Source organism: Xiphophorus couchianus, chromosome 2 (genome assembly GCF_001444195.1).
Source record: "Xiphophorus couchianus chromosome 2, X_couchianus-1.0, whole genome shotgun sequence".
Classification (NCBI taxonomy): Eukaryota; Metazoa; Chordata; class Actinopteri; order Cyprinodontiformes; family Poeciliidae; genus Xiphophorus; species Xiphophorus couchianus.
This window is the reverse complement of record NC_040229.1, coordinates 11,382,040-11,407,983: the sequence shown is the minus strand read 5'-3', so window position 1 is coordinate 11,407,983 and position 25,944 is coordinate 11,382,040. Positions and strand designations below refer to the sequence as shown.

At 38.4% G+C, this 25,944-nt stretch overlaps 2 protein-coding genes across 3 annotated transcripts in view; one reads left to right on the top strand and one right to left on the bottom strand.

Moving 5' to 3' along the window:
• The window catches only part of pkp3a (plakophilin 3a), a 21,406-nt gene extending 3,931 nt beyond the window's left edge, over positions 1-17,475 (top strand). Inside the window, exons 2-14 of one of the 2 annotated variants that reach the window (XM_028031579.1) lie at positions 237-414; positions 7,346-7,437; positions 7,945-8,711; positions 9,558-9,681; positions 10,779-10,983; positions 12,684-12,882; positions 14,031-14,148; positions 14,229-14,384; positions 14,480-14,665; positions 14,751-14,889; positions 15,327-15,522; positions 15,661-15,748; positions 16,699-17,475. In XM_028031579.1, coding sequence (XP_027887380.1) covers positions 237-414; positions 7,346-7,437; positions 7,945-8,711; positions 9,558-9,681; positions 10,779-10,983; positions 12,684-12,882; positions 14,031-14,148; positions 14,229-14,384; positions 14,480-14,665; positions 14,751-14,889; positions 15,327-15,522; positions 15,661-15,748; positions 16,699-16,737 — 2,487 coding nt within the window. In that variant the 3' untranslated portion in view covers positions 16,738-17,475. Of the gene's footprint in view, positions 1-71; positions 415-7,345; positions 7,438-7,944; positions 8,712-9,557; positions 9,682-10,778; positions 10,984-12,683; positions 12,883-14,030; positions 14,149-14,228; positions 14,385-14,479; positions 14,666-14,750; positions 14,890-15,326; positions 15,523-15,660; positions 15,749-16,698 lie in introns of those variants that run through there. The other variant, XM_028031571.1, reaches the window with a different exon arrangement.
• sigirr (single immunoglobulin and toll-interleukin 1 receptor (TIR) domain) lies at positions 17,231-25,944 on the bottom strand. The gene is made up of 10 exons (XM_028031591.1): positions 25,687-25,944; positions 24,442-24,711; positions 24,101-24,308; positions 23,882-24,009; positions 21,993-22,133; positions 21,751-21,894; positions 21,519-21,621; positions 21,220-21,370; positions 19,818-19,995; positions 17,231-18,171 (listed from the first exon to the last, which is right to left on the bottom strand). Exons 1-10 carry the CDS (start codon positions 25,748-25,750, stop codon positions 18,002-18,004), a joined length of 1,557 nt encoding a protein of 518 aa, XP_027887392.1. The 5' UTR covers positions 25,751-25,944; the 3' UTR covers positions 17,231-18,001.

The window sequence follows — 25,944 nt, the reverse complement described above, 5'->3', positions numbered from 1 at the left end:
CCTTTGAGTCAGGTGTCTGGTTTCTGCGTAGCTCCGCCCCCCGCAACTAAGCGGGCCATTGAGTCTGTCTGCCTCCACAAGCGCAGCTGGTTAGGCCGTGGACCGAGCGGACAGTTTTTGTCCTCAGCAGGGAGCTTCACAGGCGCTTTTTCGTTCTGGACTCCAACACTCTCTCTCTTGACTCTGCCGCCATGAGTATGTTGACATCGGAGAACGCTTTTCTTTCTACTTTACAGCCACACACCTTATCTACCACTTATGCTCTCCCGTCGGACAACCAACTCGGGAATGGGAGCGCCATGTCAGACGACGCTGTGCGAGCGCGGCGGGTCCAGGAGCAGATAAAGATGAAACTGGCCGAAAAGGGCACACTTCCGCGTCAGAATGGAAAGGCCTTCCAATACGCAATGTCAGGTAAAAACATTAATGAGTTTGAGAGGAAGTACCACTTTCAAAGAAATAAGTAAAACACAGTTGGAGGACATATTTTCAGAGCTGGCAGGTGTTGGACTTAAACATAAAAGTCACAGACGCAAGCACAGATGTTGGAATCGCTATCTGACCACAGACGTGAATTTATGACCAATAGGTGTTGTCTGTCTGCGTCGTTGAACTTTGAGCTCCCATAAGACAATATAAAAAGGACAAAAAGAAGACATTAGTCATATATCTATACATTAGTCATAAAAGTTGTTCAGGAAGGATACATGATATTGCAAAAGTTGGACAATGGTTTGCTTTGTTTAGGTAAAACACCTCTGCCTCCCCATAGCTGTGTTCTTTGTCACTGAAGGAGTTTATTCAAGAGGCTCTAGGCGAGATCATTACATCACATCAGACATAAAATATACACAGCTGATAGGAATCACATTGCAATGAATTTTAATAAATAACCACAAGTTTCTATGGAAGATCAAAACTGCCAAAAATAATTAAAACTGATTCAATATGATTGTAAGTAGTTAAGTATCCAGTAGTGATCAATATGTCACAAAAGGAATCAATAATTGAACCCACAACTTTCTAGTTACTCCACCCACTGTTGCGCAGTCAATCCTAGAGAAATGCAGCATTTTTAGTACCAAAACTCAGATCTTAATTCTGGGAATGATGTCAGACCTGAGTTGAGTGTGTTCTAGTTGTGAGTTAGGTAACCAGTGGGATTGTAAAACTGTTGTGGTCACTAACTATTATCAGAAAGACAAGCCACTAATGTACTTTTCAAACAAACACTAAAAGAAATGATTGAGATTTTACATGATGTTTGGTGTCACTGGTTTTAATCAGGCAAATAAATAGTTGGGCATTAAATGCAGCTTTCACTGAAGCTTTGTGTGTCAGCCATATTGGATTTTAAAGTAAGACCGTGGAGACTTTCAACTTTCACATGGTGATGTATTTCGATTCAAAATTACTTTATTTATCCTAACGGGAAATTAAATTTTGTTGTAACTCATGTTATACAAGGAAATTTCAAAGAGTTGTTATGGATGGTGATGCTTCAGGCAGGAAGGGTCTCCCATAACAGATGAATCTGAAGAGGCTGACTCTGTCCTGTTTGACAGTCTCTTGACTGTTATGACATTCTAATAGTTAAATTTTTGGACAGCAGAGACAATATTTCGCAACATCACCTGGATGACACCATCAGCTTTTGGCAAGCACTGCTAATCCACCTCATTTGCCTTTGCCCCTCCTCTTTAAAGCTCTGTCTGGCCGTATGGTTAGAAAGCTGGGCAGAGAGACGTTGCAGCTGGGGATACGATGCTCTAAGCTTCCTATTCAACTCCTTTGAAATTTGGGTTATAATGATTTCCTAAACATGCAACTATATTCAGTTAATAATACCTGGAACATCATTAAGTGAAACACGTTCTTCTCTTTTTTGTTGCTCTTTTCATGTTTTTCTTAGGAACGCACCCATCCACGAATTTCACTTCTGATACCGATGCTGGAAAAAACTAAAAAAACTTTTCAGTGAGATTTAGCACATCCACCTCTATAACTACAAATATGGTGTGCATCGCTGATAGACAAGGCACGAAAGCATGGCAATTAACATGATCAGCATAGCTAAATTAATTTATTTTATTGATCTTTATACTCTGACATCTTCTTATGATCGTAAAACATCCCTTTGTACAGATCTGTAAGGTACAGGTTTGTGTATAAAAACTAACAATAAAAAAGTACCAGACGGCTGACTGCTTGGGGATCAAAATTCCTACCACAAATAAACAGGCCTCTTTTGCTAATGATGCATCTGTGACACTCTCTAAAAGTATGTTGTCGTTAGTTGCATGATGTGTCAGGCATGTACAAACAAATGAATGTACAAACAAATGTTTGTACATTACAGGAAATCTAAAGCAAAAATCCAGAACGATTGACGCAACTTCACCAACTCCCGAAGTGCAAGGAGGGTCAAAATGTGGCGAGGGAAAGACTTCAGTAAGACTTGAAGTGCTAAGAATCAACTTTATTAGAGTCGTCCAATGACCCTGAGGTCAAGACAAAATCTATTGGCCTACTAATTTGACCCTCTCAACATGCATGTATTTATTTAAATGTTCATCTTAACAAAAACATGTAGTGATTCACTTTAAAATGATATTGAATCATGGGATTAGATTTAGAGAAAGTCACCATTGAGAGACAATATTTAAATGTATTTAGATGTACTTTTTTATTTTGGCTATTTACGTCAGTCTGGGAATTTTCTGCAAAACCAAATTACTCTTTGATTGTTGCAAAGGAATTTAACACATTAAAGAAGCAGCCATGTGTTTGTTTTTTATTTGTGGGTTTGACTTTAAACCTTTCAGCCTGCAGTTGTTGAAAAATAATAATTATGGATCTAAATCATGGATTTAAATCTGATAAATCTCTTGTGATTCATAAATACACTTAAAAATGACTAAAGTTGGTAAATATCGCAAAAGAGTGAGTGAGAGAGTGTCTGCTGTGCCAACAAAGCTTTGTTTGTTTTTCCAGTTGGTCAGTGTGGCATTACAGATGATTTATATGATTTTTCTGGTTTTTGGAAGTTTTAATACTCTGCATATTTTATGTTTAAGAAGATATTCTGCCGTTGTTAATAATAAAACTAACAAAATTAAACTGTTTAGGAGGCTGCAGGGACTTTTTCATATCTGGTTACTCATAGGTTTAGAATTTAAATCTTATTCCTTTCTCTTTTGATTCAGGAAAGCCCATTATATAATTCATACTGTAAAGACAGATTGAAAATGGCTGCCTGCTTTGTGTGGGAGGAGCTTTTGATTGTTTTTTTTGTTCTGCAGCATAGCTGTTCCTGTTTGATTCAAGTTTGTTTTGCATCAGCCCTATGGGGGAATTTCTTAATTTGTCTTGAAGCAACAGCAGCAGTTTTACAGTGTGTCCTGTTTCTGCACTTTTACAAGTGGTTAATGAGTAACAGGCCTCAACAAGAACTGCTTTCATAAAGTTTCCTGATAGCAGTGTGAATGTGAGAAAGGGCATCAGCTTAGAGTTGACTTCAGGAGATGAGTGTTGTTAGAAACGTATGTTGTCAAAATATATGACTCGGTTATATCTAAGCGTTATTGCGAAATATTCTACACCAGTGTGGGACTGGTTTCCACGTGGTTGTGAAAATCTCCAGAAGTGGGTTGAAAGGTTTCCTGAATGCTTGGAGCTACCGTAGTTGGTGGTTGCACCACATTTGTTAATGTAATGCATTTATTGAACTGAAAGTGTGTCAGGAAGTAGGATCGTCTGCCATCTGAACCTGCGTACCTGCCTGTTGCTGCCTGTTGTGTCGAGACATTCCTTCACGTCTTGTGCGTCACTGTTCTCAGCCAACAAGCAGAGAACAAGCAGAGCACCTTGACATTAGGTTTGCGTCGTTGTGACCTCCAAACTTCAGGTTATTTGGATCCAGAAAGAGGCTTTTACTCACTCTACTGGTTTAAGCTTTTCCCAGAGGCGTCGCCTGTACCTGCCTCAACAGGCGAATATGCTGCTCCTGCTGTTTCTTAAAAACTGAGCTGAAACAGAGATATGACACGTCTCCCTAAATATTGTGGTGCTCTGTTTTTCTTAGCTAAAATATACCTCTTAACGATTGCCAGTGTAAATCTTCCCCGACTTTTGCCTGGAGGCAAACATACAGTCAATATTTTATCAGCTGTCGGCTGAAACCTCACCGAGCAGAATAGTGTCATTTCAGTGGTTTGTGGCTTTAGAGAACTTGATAATGAATGCATAAGTGTTTGCAGATGGGAAAAACAAAAACACACAGAGGAATCTGGAAGGATTCACACAGCTGTGCATGTATGTCAGCAGACGTGTCTCAGCAGTGTTGCATTCAGAATCCTATCAAGTGATAGAAAGAAAAAGAGTAGGCACTGAAGGTGATTCATGATGTGTTTTAGTGGGCTTGTAAAACGCTGACGCTATCAGGTGTGCTGGGCGTTGTTGGGGTTGGGCTCAGGTCACGTCAGAGAACATGTCAGTCATCTCTACGGCAACTGTTTTCTTTAAGCAGTTTGCCTGGGGCCATGTCGGAGGCTCTCACTAAGGCACATGAGAAGTGGAAAAACAACAGCTTCTCAGACAAGAACTGAGCATGCAGGCCTGGTACAGTAACAACACAAGTGTTGTTTTTTTAGGATAGGTGCACCTTAATGAACAAACTGGTTTGAGAGTTCCAACTTAAAAGTTATTGTTCCACCAATCTGAATTTTGTTTGGTTTTTGATTTTCTGTTTGCTTTTAAGCCAATTTTGGCTAAATCAATTCACATTTTTCTCAGGGGCAGTATTATGTTAAATCAACTTTTTTGAGCTTTGTGTCATGTTAAAATGTTAATCCCTCACCAAAAACATACCTGGAGTGCCTGGGAGGACAGAGCGCTGCCATTGAGGCAGTTTCCAAATGTCCAAGCTTCCAACACCGCAACTCCCATACTCAGTTCCTATAGACTAGCCAGCAGTAATTAGCAAACTCCTGGTGGAACTGTGCGTCTGCTGATCTCATTGTGTGAGCTACTTCTCAGTGCAAAGCTGGTAAAAATGTTGTTATAGGGTTAGTAGAGGAGCGATGTTGTGAATTCATGAAGGTAGAGTTTCAGAAAGAGCAAGAGTTTTTAAAAAACACAGGCCCAATTTCAAGGTGTTAAATTTCATATTTAGTATATATAGCATTTTTATAACTGATGTTAACATAGTTACTTTATTGTGTTATATAATGGCCTGGAAAATACATGATGTTGCCACTTTTAAGAACTGTTTAAATATTCAATGTTTTTAATTATATTTATTAAAACTGATTTTAGTATCTTACATAGGCAAATAGAATTGTTATTAAGGCTAGCTTTGATAAAACCATGGTCTCCACATGTGTACCTTCTAAAAAGAGTAGATTTTTATCTTAACTATGAGATTTCCAAAATGCTGCCAACATTTCCAAATAAATCATGTTCCATGACAAGCAGAGACTGAAAGCTACAAGGAGATAAAACTGTAAAAATGTAATGTACTCTCTGCTTTACGTCATGCTCTCTCAATTTCTTAACATGTAGTCTTACATTTTACGAAAATGGAGTTCACTTTTTTTTAAACATTTCTGTTTACTTTGACGTCATTTTAAACACCTCACTGATATTGAAAATGGTTAGCTTTAAATCTTCTTCCTTTAGTAACAACTTCCACAATCAAAAGCCATTGTTGTGAGTGCAACCTGGCAGTACTTGCATTTAGCATATCAGAAAATGTATTGAGTATTGTAACTCCAAAGTGGCATCACTGGCACAGCTTCTTTTAGACGGACTCTTTATTAAACGCAGTGAAAACTATAAAAATAAAACACAAAGCTTTAGATACAGATACATTTACAGACTGACAGGTAACATGTGCTTTCACAAAAGCTACCTCGTGGCCACCTGCCACTTCGGAGGTCTTTAACAGATTAATTCTTCGTCGTCCAAATTAAAACACCATAACTGATCAATTTACAAACATAATTACAAATATCTTGACAGCTACAGGAGACACGAGGCTGCTACACGTAGCTCGCTTCCAGGATTCTGTTCGTTCTGTTTATTGAAGTCTCGCAGCCTTTCACATGCATGCAAATCTCGCAATAACTTGCAACAAAAAATAGTTTGAGACAAACTAAAATACATTAATTTCATTCAAAACTCAAAAAGTGAACCAAACAGCTTAGATTACATTATCCTAATTCTTAGAAATAAACATACATTTCTTCAAGAAATAAATTATTTTAGTGACACAAGTATTTTTAATTTTCCTGACAACTTTCACTCTGAGAGACTCTTCAGAGCTAACTCCCCCCCAAAACAGTATATCTTTCATCCGCGACAAAACTAAATCTAGATACTTTAAAAACAAAGCATTTTATAGCATGTCATAGTGCTGTTGTGACATGCACACAGTGAAAACAACTGATTTACAGTTGTTTTGCAAACTTGTAGGTATGCTTGGCATGCAGGGATCTGGTAATGGAGAAAAAAAATATGTGCATATTCTCAGCTCTTAGTGAAGCAAATGAGCAGTATTACAGTCATTTAATGCATCATTTTACCTGAAAACAGAGATTTTCTTGGAGGACCAGACTGAAATATTTTGAAAACTACCAACCATCACAAATGTCTGTGTTAATATTCATGTTCCCATAAAACTCATGGACACCGATTCCTCTTTAAAAGCCTTTAGGTTTCTTTATGTCTTTGTGATAGACCTTAGAACCTGTGTGAAAGAGGTCCAGTGAACATGATACAGACATTTAATATCCCTTCTGGGAGAAATTACAGATTTGTGTCCTGAATTGTCCTCCCTTTGCTCTTACTTTAGCATTATTCTCATCAAAATAAATGAAAGGGTGCAAAATTCACTCTGGCATATGACCAAAAGTGACACCAACCTTTTCTCTTTTTTTTCTAGCCAGAGTAAACAAATGATAAAAACAGGGTTCTGAAAGTGACACAATGTTTTTAGGTCATCAGTTATTTCTTTAGCTACACCAACTGTTCTTTTAGCCTCTTTCTGTTGGGAATATGTAGCAACATACCTACTATTTTTTACAGTCTAATGTTGAAATGGGAGTTAAAAATTCAATCAGTCTGTGCACTCAAGCATGCTGTGATCTTTGTGCATCAGATGGAGGATTGTTCCCAAAGTGAGGAGTAACTGGAGATGTTAAACTTGGCCAGGTCCTGCATGGATGGAGAATATGTCCACTTCAATCCCTTGAGCACAAAAGTGCTGTTTTGAAGATTTTAAAAGATGGAATCATAAGGTATTTGTTGACATTATTTATTACATTTTTTCTCTTCATTTTTTTAGACTACGGCGGTTCATCAACAATGAAATACAGCAAATACAGCCCAAGTTACAGTCCTAAGTCTTCGTACATGTACTCAGGCTCAAAAACCCTGGTGAGTTCAGCAGCATTTTCACAAAATGATCAGCACACATTGTGTTGAAATGTTTGGAGGATCGTCTAATGCACCATCAAACTGGATGTATGAGAGAAATAAACTTGTGTTGGTAAGCTGGGTCAAGAAGGATTCAGCATGTGTGATATTTCACAGTAAACCGTGATTACCTCTGAGTTTTCAAGTCTGCCCTCTAAATTCTTCTGTTTTGGTGGTCCAACAGTGATATACTGATGTTGTGAGACTGATGTTTGAGCTGTGAGTGTGACAGTCCTGATGTGGCATTTTAAACATCTGAATGAGATCTGGAATTGAAGACAACATGCTCAGAGGGCAGGAATGTTGTTTCCAGTTGAAACACATTCCTGCAGTCAAGTTTGGAAACCATTTTATTAAATAAATTTACTCAGAACCAATTAACTCATGCACACACTCCTCCAGAAACTACAGATTAACTCTGTAACCATATCGAACTGTGGTAACATTCTCTCTTTTCCTTATGCTCAGGGTCCTCGTGTGTCCACCAGGGCAGAATTCAGCAGCCGATCCGCAGCCCCAGACATGATCCAGTTTCAACGGATGAGTGTGGGTGGAGGTGGAGGTGGAGGTGGAGGTTTTTACCGGGAAGAAATGTACAGTGGTGGTTTCCAAGGTTCCATCAAACAGAACCAAATGGATCGAGATGACATATCTGTGCATTCACTGCGAAACATGCAGACAGTGAATCCGTGGCTGATAGACAACAGCGATGCTGGAAGCCTGATCTCCGAGCGAGATGGCCCCTTTGACCAGCAGTATTCCCAGAGTGCAATGAACGGCTACGGCACCCAAATAAGACAAGGAGGAGGCACCATTACTTATCAGACTGGGTTTCAGACCCAGGAGCCAGTACTAACCACCTCGCGTCGAAGTATAAGTGGCACTCTATCCCGTGGGGGCGGTCTGGGAGGAGGAGGGACAGAGATTATCCAACAGCAGTCCTTTAAAGGCCCAGCCCACCGCACTATCAACAGGATTGCAAACCGTAACCGGATGAGTGTGAGCTCCACGTCTGGGTCCCGGATGACCTCAAGTTCCGGCAACATTGGAGCAGGAGGAGACAGAATGGATGGTGGGTTTTTAATGTCCGTGAGATCTGGTTCCCAAGGGAACATCTATCAGCAGCGCCAAGGTGGCATGATGCGATCCACGTCTATGAGAAGTGTTCAAAGCGTGGGCGGGGGCATGGATATCTATGGCCAGGCAGATTTGGAAGACATGCCCCACCTGCAAGGGTAAGAATCCTTGGAAAGTATCCATTATTGTATTATCAAAACCCCTGTGCATATCAGTTGTTTCTATCATGCTTTGAAATTGAACTGTAAATACCAGCTCATGTCTGAAAAATTTCTTATTGCCAAAACTCATTAACTTCAATGACCCAACCAGTCTGACCACAGTTGTATAGGAAAAGTCTCAGAAACCATGTAAAAAAAAATATTCCAATTTAAAGAAAACAAGAAGTAACTCAGTCTCTTTACATTCACCAGGCAAAACAAATAAAAACAGACAAACTATACTTTTGGTAATTATCTTGCAATAAATTCTTAGCAATTAACTAAATTTACAAGTCATAAATGTAACCAGTTCAATGTGGAGATTTTCAAGAATGAAAATTTTCCCAGGAACTTTTTAGAAGCCAAGACATTGGTGGAAACCAAATGGCAGGGTGGGGTCTTTCATTCATTCAGATGACTCTTATTTGATGATCACTTCTGTATTACTGATAGTGATGTACAAATACGGTGTTGTAACATGCAGCACATTAACAGGAGTGTGTGTTTCCTAAGAGCTGTGGTTAGGGAGGCGGCTCCATAGTGGCAAGACGGGTTTGGGTTTGGGTTTAGGGTGTGGCTGCTTGGTTCAGAATCAGAACTCGCATTTCACACATCCCCGTAACGAGTGGTTGGGCGAGGGGATTTGCAGAACATTGTGTGATTTTTCTTTTTTTTTTAAGAAATTTGTCCCAACTGAAATTTTTGTCCAAATCATCTTTCCAAAACTTCTGTTTTGTTCTAGCAAGAGTTGAATACAGGGTGAAATTTTCTCTGTTTCAGTTCATTTGTTTGTACATTTTGCAGGATCAACAGCTTGGATACACCCACTGCAGTTTCATACCTGGAAGAGGACGACACGGCGTTGCAGGTCTTGGGTTCAGCATACATTCAGCATATTTGCTACAATGAGGAGACAGCAAAAGACAAGGTATTTTGCAAATACAGCACTTGTGTTTAGAATGCGCTTTCTTCTCTGCATTCCTCCTACTGAAAAACGTGGTCATGAAAATTGTTTTTCTCGCAGCGATGACAACCCTTAATGGATAGTTTCCCCATTTGAGGTTGCTGTAAAGATCCACATTACTGCTCTACAGTTTCCCTCTAATTGTTTGTGTTGCATAGTTGATCAGCATTTAAAAGGCCTGAACCCCACTGAATATAAAACAAATAATTTGACCTCTGCCATAAGGAGATTGCTTCTAAATTTTCTGAACTGGCTGTAATACCTGATTAGTAGGCAGTGCAATACTTCCCTCACTGTTCTGCCTTATCAAACTATACCAGCACCTAAGCAGTCAATGTTGATTAAACCTTTTGAAGCCAAACAGAGACATGAGCTAACCCAGAGCATCCAGGCAGAAAGTGACAAAGAGTGTAAGCATAAAAAATATTATCAAGAAATTTTAGGAATTAAACCCTTTCTTAAAATTTGAAACACATTTCAAACAAACCCTGTAGATACTCTTGCTTTGGAAAAAAGTTATTGTTTTCATGAGATCAGCAACTCTCACCTGGAATTTATCTGCTTGTCAGCTTTAGATGTTGGTCTATAACTCTAAACCGTCCTGTCTAAATGTGACAACAGCAAATTAGGATTAAAATTATGTTGGTTTTCATGCACAACCCCAAGATTTTAAATCCCTTCAGCTGGTGACCCCTTTGAACTTTTTCTGGGGCATTTGGCCAACACATTTAGAAGTTTATTTTGACCCTAATAGATGATTTTGTTTGTTTTTCAACTTATTACAGTCCTCTTATGAGTTGCTTTTGTGTGGATAGAATATGGTCGTTTTCTGGACAATCTTATTGTGGTTTTGTATTGGAAAAGATTCGTGACTGAAATATTTACCAACGCAGGGAGATTTTTTTCTTTTCTTTGTAAAAAACTAATCCTACTGCTTGAATTGTGCAACTCGGTGAACAGAGATTTAAAAAAGGCTTAATTTGAAATCATCTACAGTAATAAAAACAAAACGATCTACAGAGCTATTTGAATTGCTGAAACATTCTCTGTATTTGTTCCAGGTGAGAGATTTGGGTGCCACTAAGGTTCTGGTGAAGCTGTTCAACAGTGATGATCCTGAAGTTCGCCGTTATTCCACTGGCGCCATACGCAATATGATCTATCAACATGTTGCAAATAAGCAGGACCTTATTGATAACAATGGCATCAAGGCGCTTGATGAGGCGCTTGAAATGGAAGACGATGAGCTTCGCAAAAACATCACAGGTAAAATAATGAAGACTATGATCATCATCAGGACAAAAAAAATTGGATCTACACCAACAGAGAGTTTGATAACATGATTTCCGGTAGATGTTCATAATTTTACTGACAATCAGAAAAAAAAACTTGACATAAAGTTCTGCATGTGTCAAAATGGCGAGCTCATGAAGTAAATGATGGAAATTATTTGTTTCATTAGAATAAGTCAAGAGTATAGCTGTATTTTAGAAAAAATATTTTTTACTTCAACAAATGCAATAATTAGTTTCACAGATACACTTCTTTCAGATGATGCATTACATTAACAAGTGCTGCACTCCTTGATGAAATAGGGAAATAGGAGATTGTAAGGTCTTGGGTTCAATTCAGTAATTGGTTTCTCTAAATTCTCCCTAGGTGTGTGTGTGCATGGTTGCAATTTTTTAAATTTAAATCAGCCGTCGGCCTCAGTGTGGAAGCCGCCACAGCGACGCATTTTATAACCACGGCTCAGTTCTTGAGCAACACGTTCAGCTTGGTCCGTCTTTGTTCAATAACACAAACCCAACCAGACACCCTAATTAAGTTCCTGCATAGTTAAGTAGCCATCCTGCTTTCAGATGTCTGTCTTACTGGCCAAACAAAGTACAATAGTAGTGTGAATAACCATTCAAAGCCCGGTGTGTTAATGAGCTGAGACTTCCCGCTGCTCAACCTCTAAACAAGTGGAATTTAAACTTCTGAAATTGCTATTTAAAGCATGAGATGGTTTCCACATGACTTACACTTCTAAATTTACCCCCCAAAAGAGTGAAAATCACAATTTTCTCAGAAATTTGTGGTTTTTATCTTTTTTCGCCATTTCTCCTCTGCCGACTTGTCCCTACATTTTTTGTGACACATCACTCTGTATGTCCTTAAATTGAACTAACTGCAATCTTGTTTACAGACTAGTTGCAGTTTTTAATTAAAAAAACTATCTCACATCTGAGTCTCAAAACAGATTGGCTGCAAATTAGTTTTCAGGCTGCAGCCCCACCTTGTGTATCCTTTGCTTTAGCCTGTGAAACTAATAATATGGAGAGGAGAAACGGAGGAAAGTGTGAAGGTGTAGGTCTTTTGGCGTGTCTAATGTATGGGACGGTGGAGGTGAAGGTAAAGGTGGAGGTGGTGTCATATCTATGGGCTTTGTGTATTTGAGAACAGGGGAGTGTGTGTGTGTGTGTGTGTGTGTGTGTGTGTGTGTGTGTGTGTGTGTGTGTGTGTGTGTGTGTGTGAGAGCCGCCCAGGCCTGTTGGTTCCTCATGAACAGGCCTGGGCGACTCCCTTTCTATGAATGACGGCCTTGTTACTTTTTTCTTTTATCAGTTACAGTCCAGAGTTCACTTTGAAGCTTTGGGAAAGTGATAAAGCAACTGTACATGCTCACCTTATATTTAACTAGTTTACCAGAACTGTGCAACTATAACCCAAAGCAAGCTTTTTAACATTTTTAATCAGAAAGCATAATATTTACTCTATATGGCTAGTTCAGAATACCTGTTGATCGTGAGGAACGTTCTCACTGCAGAATATGAAGCATCTAAATGTTAGCAGCCGTGAAGGACAGGGATGAACTAAAATGTACCGTTTGAGGCGAGACAAAGTTCATTAAGCTTATCTTATGCGTACATTTACTACCTTGTATGAAAAGGTGATTGACTATTGCTATTTTTTTCCTGCAGGTATTCTGTGGAATCTTTCAGCCAAAGATCCGCTTAAGGAGAAGCTGAAGACAATACTTCCTCGCCTCACCGAGAAAGTTCTTATCCCTGTCAGTACAAGTGAGAGTACAAAAGCAGAAATGATTAAAGAAGACAAAGGTATCCCCTCAAATTCTCCCTCGGAGACAGAAATATTGCACAACACGTTGGGATGCTTGAGGTGAGAAAAGTTGATCAGAACCTGAAAATGGGTTCTTCTCACAAAGTTGTGAAATAGTTCATGAAATGTTACTTTGTCATCTGAAGTTTATTGAAGTTTTTTGTCAATTATTTCTACTTGCTTTCAGAGGAGCATTTGAATGTTTTCCGTAAGTACAGCCCGGGTTTAGTCGTAGAGCCTAATCGGTTTAAAAAGATTAGTTTTTAAATTGTACCTTGAGGGAAATGGCTAGGCATTTTCAGATCTTCTTTTGTGTTCTTTTTTGTCTGCTAAATAAAGAAAAGTATTGTTGTGCTTGGCAGGTTGGCTTAATCTTGACATAATTTACACAGGGCCTGCCTGCCTGTCATGTTTGCATATTTCATCTATTATTATTTTCCTGTCCGATAACTTTAAGAAGTCTTTAAAAAGGAATTGAATTTAGTGATGTGATGCTCATAAATAATTTGTTTTCCTGTAATGAATATATATATATATATGTATGTTTCATGTTTCTGTGCTGAAGCACATCACACATTAATTTAAAATGTCAACTTCAGCCATCAGACTCTGTTTTGAGGAGCTTCTATAGAGACTCTGACATCTGATCCGTTGCTTCAAACAGCAGGTCAAGACAAACTTCCAACTTTCCTTTGACTCTGAGTCAATATTTTCACTGGAAATGTGGAAAAAACTACAATAAATTGTCTTAATTTATTTACTACCGTGGCTGGATGAGCAACTCCAGCCTCTATAACCAGTTTTGTCTGAAATATCTCTAAAAAGTTCACAAAATAGTGAACTTGCATGGAGGAAGTTGTCACAGACTTCAGACAGGATCACTTTCTTGTGAAAAAAAAACTAAACAAACAAAAACCAACCATTATGGCCTAAGCTGTGTTGCATCAACAGGATTTTGGTTTTTAAATCTGTTTGGCTCTCGCCAGTTTTTTGCTCTCTGTCTTCATGCAGTCATCTCTGTGTCGGCTGTTGGACGTTTTAGAAGCTCTGTGTAATTGATTGTTGCTTAACCGACTAGGGCGTCCATCCAGTCTCTAGTTATCTTGATCTGTGTGAATTTTGAAAATTTGAACTGCACTTTTTAAAGTGATGCCATAGGTGATTTTAAAATGATACATCCCTTGACGTTAATCGCTTTGTTCTTTCAGGAATCTGAGCTCTGGCTCAGAAAAGGTCCGTAAAGAGGTGCGAGAAACAAAAGGGCTGGTGGAGTCTTTAGTGAATTTTCTTCGTAGCACCCTTGACACTGGAAAAGTACAAGAAAAGGTGGGAGTGGAAACAATTTTTCCTGTATGAGCAAAATCCATCTTTGTGCCCATATTCACTTGTTTGTGTTTGTGATAAAGGGTGCTGAGAACGCAACGTGCATCTTAAGGAACCTCTCCTACCAACTGTATGATGAAATGCCACCTTCTATGAAATCAAATTTGTCTTATGAAGGTACGAATACCTCGTCGAACACCGTCGGCTGCTTTTCACCGAATAGCCGCAAAATCAAACAGGTAAGCAGTCATCAGCTTTGAGGACTGAGTGTGTATTATGGACAAGACATTTTGTTGTACGCCTGACATGTTGTGTCCTTTTTTCTGATTACCAGAAAACGTCCGCCCAGAGATCCTTTTCACCTGCTGAGCTTTCAAAAATGCCAAAAGGCCTGGAGTGGCTGTGGCACCCTAAAATAGTGCATTTGTACAATAGCGTGATAAAATCATGCGAAATTAATGCCACCACACGTGAAGCGGCCATTGGAGCTCTGCAGAATATCACCGCTGGACAGGAGCCGGTGGGCGACAAATTTAGCAGAACTCTGTAAAAAGTAAAACCATTTTTCGCGTGTCATAATAAAACTTTATGTCTGTAACCTGCAGTGGGCTGAAAGGATGTCCCGCTATATGGTGAACGACTACAAGATGCTGCCAAACCTGATGGATCTCTTGCGCTCAGAAAGGAGCTCTGAGCTACGTTCTCTCAGTGGCTTGTTCAGGAGCCTGTCTTCCCATGCTGACAGTCAGTCCAGTTTTTATTTTAATTTTTTTTGTTGTTGTAAAACATTAAATGCCAAGAATTACAGGTTACCAATTCTTATTTAATTAGTGTTTTTACAAGGTCTTCTGGGTGAGAATTAGTTCAATGTGTAAACTCAAAGAAAGTGGGTTCTGTTTATTAAAATAATTTTTGACTCAGATTTCCCTCTCTTCAGATTTAAAACTGTCAATTTTTTATAACAATTTTAACCTGGATATTTTAAGTTATCAAAAGGTTTGTTCCTCTTGAGACTGTAAGCAACAAACGCAATCTCTTGTACAAATTAATCAAAATGTTTTAATGGAATATTAAGTTTATGTTTTAAAAATGATTGCTTAGTTAATGCAACATTGGTTGTGAAAAAACAACATTTTCCACCAACATTGAATTTTTAATCTATACCTCCTATTTTAATTCAGCTGTACAAGCAATAGATGTCGTGGTGAGGAAGTTACCAGAGGATGTTGACAAAGACATGCCTGGTAGTGAGGTGCTGGTCAACCTCTGTGGTGTTCTCAATAATATGGTGGCGCGCAATTTTGAAGCTGCCAAGAGAATCACTGAAAATTCTGGCTTGGCCAGACTGATGAACATGAAGAGAATGGCGGAGAACGAGTACGTGACATGTTATCTTACCCTACAAATACAATTTAAATTCATCCTATCTGAATTAGATGTTTACGCAGAATACTGCATCTGCGTAAACATCTTTCATTCATGTAATATGTTAACACTTGATGAAATGTTTTCCAGACCAGCCATGGCTGATGTGAGCAGAAGTGCATCCATAGTACTTCGCAACATTTATAATTACAGAAAACTGCACAAGACTTTGAGACAGGTAAGAGACTTCAAAAATAACAAAAAATGTTCAAGCTCTGCATGACTGATGACTTATTTGTGATCACTTGTTGCTGCCAATGAGCTTAGGATGTTTGAAAGCAATGATCTAACCTTCACAGCACAATGTTTCAGTTGTTAAAAAATTGAAGGTGTTTAAGGTAAAAATTTATTACAGTTTTATGAAAAAAATTGTTTCAAGAGACTATAGCATTACCAAAAAAAAAAGGCAACTAATACATAAATCACTTCTGAGCTGCTTCTGGTCAGGTTTTATGAAAAATCAGGTACACTTGTTTTTTTTTATTATGTTCACTCTTAATTTACCTTTTAACTCCATACTCAACAAGTCCAAGCAGGTGTTTTCTGCAATAATCTCAAACTTCTATGAATGACTTCATCGTGTTATTTGGTAAACATATTTTAGCAGCTTTTTGCCAAACGTCTCCTGTCCTTGAGCAAGGGCAGGAACAAAAAGTCAAAGTGCCACACCCTCATTCTTCCACCTGTGTGGCTCCATCCCTGCTGCTTCCACATTAGTTGGATGGCACATGCCCAAAAGCCATATAACTTGAGGCAGCTCACACATTCACATGCTTATGCAAACACCCAGTCGAGCAGGACCTTGCGCTGGGCTGAACCCTGCGAATTTACTGCCTTCTGCAGGTCGCAGATTGACACTCCCAAAGGGTGTGGCCTTCAGCCTCTTGCCTAATTAACAAGTCCAAACAAAACAAAAATGTGTTCATATTTGTTACTTTTTTTTTTTTATTTCCAGCACTGTGATCTGCGTTTAAAACATATGAACAAAAGCAAACCATTTTAATGTATGCCAAGTGTCCGGGACAAACTTAAGAAATCAAGTGCTCTGTCTATTTTTGGAATAAATTACTGTTCTGTTGTCCACATTTAGAAAATGTCACTAATGTAATTTCTGTCTTTGTGTTACAGAAAGGTTATAAGAAAGAGGACTTATGTTCTGAATTCTGAGATGCAGGACCTGACCCATGGGAAAAACTGCTGTGTATTTTTACAAAACAGTCCATCAGAACAGCACGAGAACCGCGGATGCAGCAGGATTATGATTGAACAGATATTGCCTGTACTCTAATTTGTGTGAACACTGTTTGTATAGACTCTAAGGGATTTTATTCCAGTCATAGCAATATGCATTTAAACACAATGGCTTAAAAGCAAAAAAACACTGTTGATGGGAGAACCTCTCACTATAACAAGTTAGCTTTGTAAATAGTGCTTTTAATTTGAAAAAGATATTAAGATTGAATATTTCTTTTGTTTATACAAGTCAGCATCTAATCTTGTTTTATTTGAATGGAAATTAGAGACAAAAAAATGGATGTAAATATCTTTCATCTTTGGGGATCATGCTTATGGATTTGCATGCTTTCTTACACTAAAAATGAAAATCTATAAAAAATGTGTAATCAATTGGTGGAGTAGAAAATTGTGCAAAGTTTATGTATATTTTCAGTTGAGATTTTTAAATGAGATGAATGTTGCATATGAGCACCTTTGAGACTCGTTTCTTAATAGACACAAAAACTTAAATTTTGTATATAGAATCTATTTTGGGGGAATAAACATGATTTTTAAAGATTAATGTTCAGTGTAGTTGGTGTCAAATATGTGGGTTTTGTACTTTTGTGTGCTTTATACCATCACATGTATCATCCAATTTTAACTAATAAAAAGACACTGGGAGAAAAAGTTAAGTGAGAATTTCTTATTCATATATGCAGTTTGTTGAAACAAGCACTGAAGTGCTTAAGCGCTGGCCACACCCTGTTTACATATTTGCTCCTGCTAGGACAGGAACAAAATGAAATGTTCTGTGCTGCACCCATATTTAGTCTGTTTTTTCCACTGCAGGTAATTTGCTTTCCATGAGGACAGAAAGGTACCTTAATTCTGTAATTGAAGATGATCTTTCCGGTGTTTTGTTTCACATATTTTTGATTCATTCATTTGAAATGATGACAGTATTTAAATAGCAAAGTCTTTATATCTTTACTTTCTCCTGTAGACACTAAAAGAAAATAAATATTTACAAAATTCAACCAAAATTTTCTTTTAGTGTTTCTCATCTTCACAATGTCACAAAACTGAAAAACATAAAAAGCTCAATCTGTGATAATTAACAAATTGGCATTTTGATTAATCTATAGCAAAAGGGAAAAAAAACAGCTACAAGAAGCATAAATACATAGTAATGAATTTTAAATATAAGCAGGAATTAAATGTCCTCGGTGACCAGGCAGTAGAAATCTGAACGTGCTTCATAGCTGCGAGTTCCCAGATCTGAGACGTCGATATCGGAGGCTCTTACTTGAGTTTCCTCGACAGGAGCAGCAGGAAGGACGGGAGCTTTACAGGCCAGAGCCCTGTGCATCGGAAGACGAAGACCTGCAGCAAATCACAAATTACAAAGTGGAAACCATGTAAAAAACACATCCACATGCCTCATCTGCTTTCAAATAAAACTGGGTCTTGTTAGCAAGTAGTGAATGTTGAGATTAAAGCAAACCCACTCACAGTCGACTTAACTTTTTAAACTATGCTTAATACTTAGCTACTTCTCATATCTGTCATATTTCTTCCCACATCTATTTAAATATTGTTCTTTTGCCACTATTAGTTTTCATAGTTCAGTGTGTTTTGCTGCACTTAAGCATATTGGCTAAATACACTCAACATATTCACTGTCATTCCTATAGGCGATAGTTTTTTGGGGGTTTTTTTCGATGTGCATTTTTTCTATAAGTTTTCTGTCAGGACAATTTGACATTTCTCTTTCACAAGCTTCCAATAGTGTTTGGCTTTCCTCATTGTATTGTTTCCACTGGGACCATGTTTGCTGTCAATAATGCGCAACAATTTCTTAAAGTTGCAGGACTACCTGAAAAAGCAGTTTATAGAGTTTGCAAAAAATAATAATAATAATTGTGAAATTAAATAAATAGGTGATTCCATATTATTTAGCCTACATGGTCTGAAAAAAAATGTGTGCTGAAAATGACATTACATTCATTTTAGGCATGTCTTACAAATCTGGAAATGGTGCTATGTAATTTTTATTTTTAGCTACAAAGTTGAGAAGGTGTATGCTGTTCTCCTCATTGAAGCTGCACCTCCAACACTGGAACATTAAAGTTATAATTACATTACTTGGCTCGCACCAGAATGACCTAGATAAAGTATATGCCAACTCACTGATCTTTTTATCATCAAGTTAGATAATTTCCCTTGCTTGGGTTTGCTTAATCAAGCTAAACTAGCAAATTCTAGAACATAGTTGAAATCAGTTTGAGATTTGTGCACAAGTTGAAATTATTCATTAGTCTCTTGTTATTCCTTGAGAATAAAATGCCAAAAATCTGTCACAGTTTAAAGAGACTAAGATCAGCACCAGAGTTTATATGAAGGCTTCAGGATTTTCCCTTTTCTGGCACCAATATGTACCAATGCAAAGTGCAGATGTGCATCCTGCATTAAAAAGATTTGGGGGTTTAATTTTATAGGAATATTTAACATATAGCAGTGAAAATGACCTAAAATGTTGCACAGAAACTTATGGTTGCTTCAAAAATCGAACACAAAAACCTATATGGGAAGTTTGTTTTTTATTTCTGACTTACTTAAAAACATATATTAGCATTTTTTTAAACATGCTAACATATAATCTTAAACAAACTCAGATGGTTTGGTTTAACGGCTTAAACCCAATGTGAGACCTCCATGTCCGTACCTCTAAACTTTCACAGAAATCCTCTCCACAGGGCTGGAGCATTACAATTTATAAACACGCAATAAAGTGATCATATTGCACTTGACAACAGGTTGTAGTAGGTACGTTCACCTCACATTTCAACCTTGTTTAAATTAAAAGTAGACTTTTTTTTCTGAAATGACCAGGTTGAGATCATGCTGTTTCAATAATAGATGGATTATTGAATCCATCTTTACCAGGAGGAACAAGAAATAAGTGATGGGAAAGTGTGTGAATCAATCAAATATACATGTGCCACTTATACAATGAGTACTGGTTTTACCCAAATCTCCAGCAGGGTCGGTGTCCGAGCGACAGTCCAAGTAGTCGGGGTCAAGGGTCAGCATGGGGTCCTTATCATCCTGCAGTACAGTCTGGGGGTCGCCTGCAGAATCCTTGTGGAAAATGACTCTGCGAGGCATTGCTAACGCTAGCTCCTTCCAGAATGCTGATGAAGGAGTCTGACAAAGAAATATCCACAAATAAACAAATACAACACATATTAAGAATAGAATAGAAACAGAAACGTCCTTTATTGCCCCACAATGGAGACATTTCTGTGTTTGTAACATCAAAGTTAGTAAGCTTTCTGCAATAAAAAAAAAGATTTTGGAAGAAAATACTTTTTTTTACTGGTGTTGGGGGTTCACATCTGAGGAGGATGGTGGAATGGTTTATATCAAAACATATTCATATTTTAGAATGTCCCAGTCAATTTACAGGCCTAAGTCCAATGGAAATTCTGTAGCAAGACGTGAAATGTGTGGTTCACAGGTACTCTACTTCATCTTGCAAAGAAGAATGAGTGAAATTTTACTTTTCTGGATGTGCATCCCAGAAAAGACTTGCAGCTGTAACTGCAGAGAGGACTTCTTCTAAAAAACATTAAAAGTATGTCACACTAGAAAAAATATGTATATATTTTTTTTCTTTCACTTTACAATTATCTGTCCATCCCATAAATTTCCCCCCAAAAATAAATTAAGATTAGAATTTATAAAATAGCAAACAGAAAAAAATCATTTTAAAATACTGATTTCTGCCATCTTTATGTTGCTGCTTTTCAATAAATAAAGCTGCCAATTTGGGGCTCAACAACCCAGAAAACAAAGTTAGAACAAACTGACTCCTTTAATTTCCTTCAGCATATGTTTCCACTTTGAAATTATGTTTACTTTTACATTTAGGCTCTAATTAAATTGAAAGATTTAGCCCCCAAAATAAGCCACACAAAGGGAAGCATTTGGAATTGGTTTGATCATTTCTCCAACAGTCTGCGTCGTTTCGCCTGAGGTTCTGTCACTGCTTTTTAAGTGGGCGTGACATACTTAAAGAAACCAATCACAATCAGGCAACATTTAAACCTAAAGTTCAACAGTTAAATCAGACAAAACCTCATGCCACTTTTATGCAATCTGGCAAAACAGCAACACATTTAAAAAACCTCAATACAAAGCAAAGACTTAGTTCATCTCTAAAACTGCGAGTGTTACCACAAACAAACTAATCACTTCTTTGTAGCTTGTTTTGTTGTAATAATGCTTATGTTTCTGAATCATTTTTGACTTAATAATAAGGTAGTATTCATGAGTTGTTGTCTTTAGAAACAACTATATCTTTATGGACATTGCAGCTCTTATGGAGGTTTAAAATCCAAAACGCAGAAGCCTTCTCTTAAATCTTACCACAGAGTTGTGCCTCCAGGTGAGTAAGGTGAGGCGGTGCTCGTTCTCACTGAGCTGCTGCTTTATCTCAGGACTCATGCGTTTGAACTGACCCTCCAACGTGATCAGGATGGGCTGCTGACATAACTCCAGCAAGTGAAGAAGGCCCTGTCTGAAAAAACACACAAACTCAACCCTTCAGACTCAAAACACAGACTCAACACCGACCTCTAGTGGTACATTTACATAACTGCTCAACACTTTCACTAACTTTTATTGTTCCTTTATGACAAAATAGATTTATGTTGTTTGAGACTGACCTGAAATTATTTGTGCACCAGTCCTGCTCAAGATAAGCGTTAGAGAGAAGCACTATCAGGCGGCGCGAGCGGCTTATGTTCATTAGGAGCTCTGCTGAAGGCTCTGTTTAATAAAGAAGGCCGATTTATAATCATTACACTACATTTATGTGTTTATGAAAGGCAGTATGTTTACATAAAACAAGCAGTAGTAACATATTGATTGTATTTGTCCTAATTAATCTTTTGTTACCAGTGTTAGGCAGGATATCGTTGTCATTGAGGTGCACCTTGTACCCATTTCTATTCTCCAGATGAGGTTTGAGGATAAAGTTGATGAACTTCCTGTCATAATCATTGTTGACATAAGAGATATAGGCGTCGTATAATTTTCCATCTGCGGACACAACAGACACAAACACACAGACAAAAAGCAGAAGCTAAGACTGATACTTCTACACGAGAACAACCTCACATCGCTTCGACAAGCCTCACCATTGAGTTCATAGTCTCCATAGGAGTTCTTGTACCAGAGCTTGAAATTCAGGTGGCACCTGGAGTAAACCACGGCTGCTATCCCCAGCAGGAGGAGGAGGAAGATGGCTGCAATCACTGCAGCTGTGTGGCTGGGACTGTCTGAGAACACACACACATAATAATGAGACGAGACAATTTACTTATTTATATCTAGATAACTGGGCATTTTATAATGCTATATTATCAGATTATATATTTATTAAGACTAGTAAATGACAAATATCAGCTGATGGACAAATGACACCAAATAAACAAAAAAATTGTGATAAATTTCATGTAGAGTGATTTAAATTCAACTGTTTATTTTTGTTTCAGCTTACAGCTAATGGCAATTATATTTACGTTTCTGAGAAAATTTTAATATTACAGATTAATTAATTTTATGCAGAAATTTCTACACTACATACTATATAAACCCTATGAGGTACAGGGATAACATGGTCTGTGTTTTTTTTTTATTTTTGGTGGTCTGAGCAGAAGTCAGATCTTGCTGCAAAATGAAATCAGCATCCCATAATGCTTTTCAGCAGATGGAAACATGGAGCGCTCTAAAACTTCCTGCTGGACATCTGGGCCAAGTTTGCACTTGATAAAACTAATTTCACCAGTTAATGACATGGCTCCTCGAATCATCGTTAACAGAAATTACACGTTGGACCTCAGGCAGCTTGGATTATGCTTATCTTCACCATTCCTCCCGACTCTGAGACCTTCCTTTTCAAATGAATACAACATTTTATTTGACGTGAAAATAGGAGTTTGGATCCCTTAGCAACAGTCCAGCCCATTTTCTCGTTAGACCAGGAGTGGCGTAACAAGGAATGTGTCAGTTGTAGTTCACGTTGTGAACACGCCTGATAGCTGTGCCTCCTGAAGTATTGACTCGCACTGCAGTCAATACCTCGGGAATCTGCCCAAAAACTCCTTTATAGACTTTGTTTCGTAATAATCTAGTACTCCATCTAGGGTGTGGCCCTTTTTCTGCCATAACTTTTCTTTCCTTTCAGCTTTCCACTAATATGTTTGGATACAGCAAAACCTGCTTATTCAGCTGTATTCTTTAGTGGCTTACCCCTCCTGTGAAAGGGAAAGCCTCCACAAGAGGCGAGTTTCTGCAGGACAAGACTGTGTGGGCCGAACATACGCAATACTAAAGGGGCAGTGTTATGTATTTTCCAGGCACATTGTGCTATAAAAAAATACTATCAATGACGTAAAACAAATTTAACACCTTGAAATTGGGCCTCCGTCTTCTTAAAAACTCCTGCTCTGTTTGAAACTCCACCTTCAGCAAGTCATCACGCTCCCCTGTAAACTCAAACACTTTTTCCAGCATTTCACTGAGAAGTAGCTGATGTAATGAGCTCAGCTGATGCACAGTTTCACCAGGTGTTTGTTACTTGCTGCTGGATAGTCTGAAGGAGCTGAGAAGGGGCGTGGCAGGGGAGGGGTGCTCTGCGAGGAGGAGGAGCTACGCCCCAAAGGCTGCACTCGATCCACTCAGGCGTTTGGCACAGCTGAATGGTTGTCATGGGAGATTCATGGATTTCTCAAGCATGCATGGAAGGATCAAGGCAACATTCCAGGTAAGTTTTTAATGAGGGAAAACATTATAACGTAATCTAAAGCTCAAAAGTGTCAATTTGACATAATACTGCCCCTTTAAATAACTGACTGATGTTTTTCTACTGAAATATCTTTCTGGAGTAATTTCTAAAATAATAAGGTATATAATTTATCCAGGAAAAAAAAAATCTAATGAGGAAAGACCTGTATGCAAAAAAAAAAAAATCCAGGTTTAATTCTCTAAAAATGAAAAGCCCAAAATGTTTCGCAACTTGTCTTACTTGAATTTTGCACGCTGAAGTCAGCAGAAATGTTCCTCACGGTGCAGCTGTAAAGTCCAAAATCCTCTGCCTCTCTAAGGGTGAACTCCAAGAGATTGCTGACAACCAGATGGCCTGCATCGGGGAACCTGATAAATAAGAGAGAAAAGATACTCTTACCTTCCTCTACAAACATCAACTCAGGTACAAAATGAACTGAAGTAAGTAGCTTCAAAAGACCATGATGTTGTGTTGTGCAGGTAGAGAGTGTGGTTGGTGAGTGGCTGGCCATCTTTGCTCCACTGTAGTGTGGTTTCACACTGCTCCTCTGATGGGTCCCAGTAGAGCAGAGCAGTGCAGTTCAGTTTCACAACAGAGCCCACACTCCTCCAGAGTTTGGTTGGGTCGCCGTTTGGTTTAAAATCTGGAGCTTTTACACACTGAGACTCTGCAAATACACATCACAGGTATCAGTGTGAGAACTGCCCACAGTAAATGCTTGACGTAAAGGCAGCTATTGGACGGTAAATACACACCATTAAAGCTATCGGGTTTGAGATAAATATAAACTATATGCTCACCCTTTACTACGAGGCGCACAGTGAATGATGGAGTACTGTTTCCATGCTGAGTACAAGTGTAGTTTCCTTGGTCCTCTAAACGGATGCTGGAGAACTTCAGGAAGGCGTTCCCTTCCTGATTCTGGAGCGGCTGACAGTCCTTCTGCCAGGTCCACAGGGATCGGGGGAGACTCTGAGGCTGAAGTGTCTGCAGAGGACACTGCAGTACATATGAAGGCCCTAAATAAGCCACCTGCTCCTTAAACCTGCTCTCATCCACACAGGTCTGACCTACAAAAAGAAACAGAGTTACACACTTCTAATAAAGATCAAGTCTCTAGATTATAAACACTTTATTATTTTGACCATGAATGCTGAACAGACTGCCAATATAAAGATTTTGTGTTTTTACTTATATATATTTTTTCCCAACTCTCCCTCTGAAAAAATTAAAACAAAAGCTACTTTGAGAGATTAACAACTCTCATTTTGGCCTTCATGTTATAGCCTAAGCCTAACACATGCACCACCAGGTGGAGGAGTAGCTCTTAAACCTAAGAATACTCAACCCAACATGTCTAGGATGGTAGTGGCATTATCATGCTGAGGGTCTATTTTGTTTTCAGTAGCATTGGTGCATTCAGTACTTCAACTTTGTCTTAAACCAGCTGCTAAATCTCCTGTTGCAACTTTCTGTTTTCCCATAGGGACTGTCATCCCAAACAAGGGAAGCATTAAACTAAAAGGATGGCCTTCAAAAAGTTTGAACACCTCAGAAAATGTGTGAAATGTGCTTAATTAGAGCTTGTTATGTATATTTTATTGACTTAGTGTAAATTTGAGTAAATTACCCTTAATACTCAAACTATAATGTACCCAAATCTTGCTTTCTGAATACTTTAAAAGTAAAAAATTAATATGGAATTTAGAGTTATGATGAATGTGTAATATTTGGTCACATGTGGGCTTATTGTGACTTTAAAATAAATAACTAACCTTCCCTGATGAAAATCCCCTGACCGGTTCTTTTACTATGTCCAAATGTCACTAGATCATCCGGGTTCAAAGTCCAGATTTAACCCTGTTGCCAGGCAACAACATGTGACTCCGTGACAAATATGACCACATATTTGACCACATGTACACTGACCCTGTACTACAAGCATCACGTAAATCTAAATACATAGGTTATTATTAATAATCAATTTAAGAAAGCTGATTAAAGGTTTAATGGTCACTAAAGTAAACACGTTTGTCCATCCTTACCGATGACGATGGCCTTGTTCGATATTCCGCAGACTATTAATAAAGCAGCTAAAAGCAGAGCCATGAGCCAAACTTTCCCCCTCCTCCTCTCTCAAGCCGGAAAATAGCCTTCCGCCGTCGCTTTCTCTGCACACGTCGTTCCCAATAACAGTCGAAAATGTTACTTTATTACCATTTAGTTTGTCAGAGGTATGCAACTGGCTACGCAGACGTCAGCTTGCTGTTTCATCAACTGCACCTGGAAGTACCTGAAGCGCC

Bases quoted from the DNA above. Each gene is read 5' to 3' on its own strand.
- sigirr (XM_028031591.1), bottom strand. From the start codon at position 25,750: ATGGCTCTGCTTTTAGCTGCTTTATTAATAGTCTGCGGAATATCGAAC. The intron at 24,309-24,441 runs GTGAGCATATAG...GTGTATTTGCAG, and splicing joins TGTGCGCCTCGTAGTAAAGG to AGTCTCAGTGTGTAAAAGCT. The intron at 18,172-19,817 runs GTAAAACCAGTA...GATTTGCTGCAG, and splicing joins CGACCCTGCTGGAGATTTGG to GTCTTCGTCTTCCGATGCAC.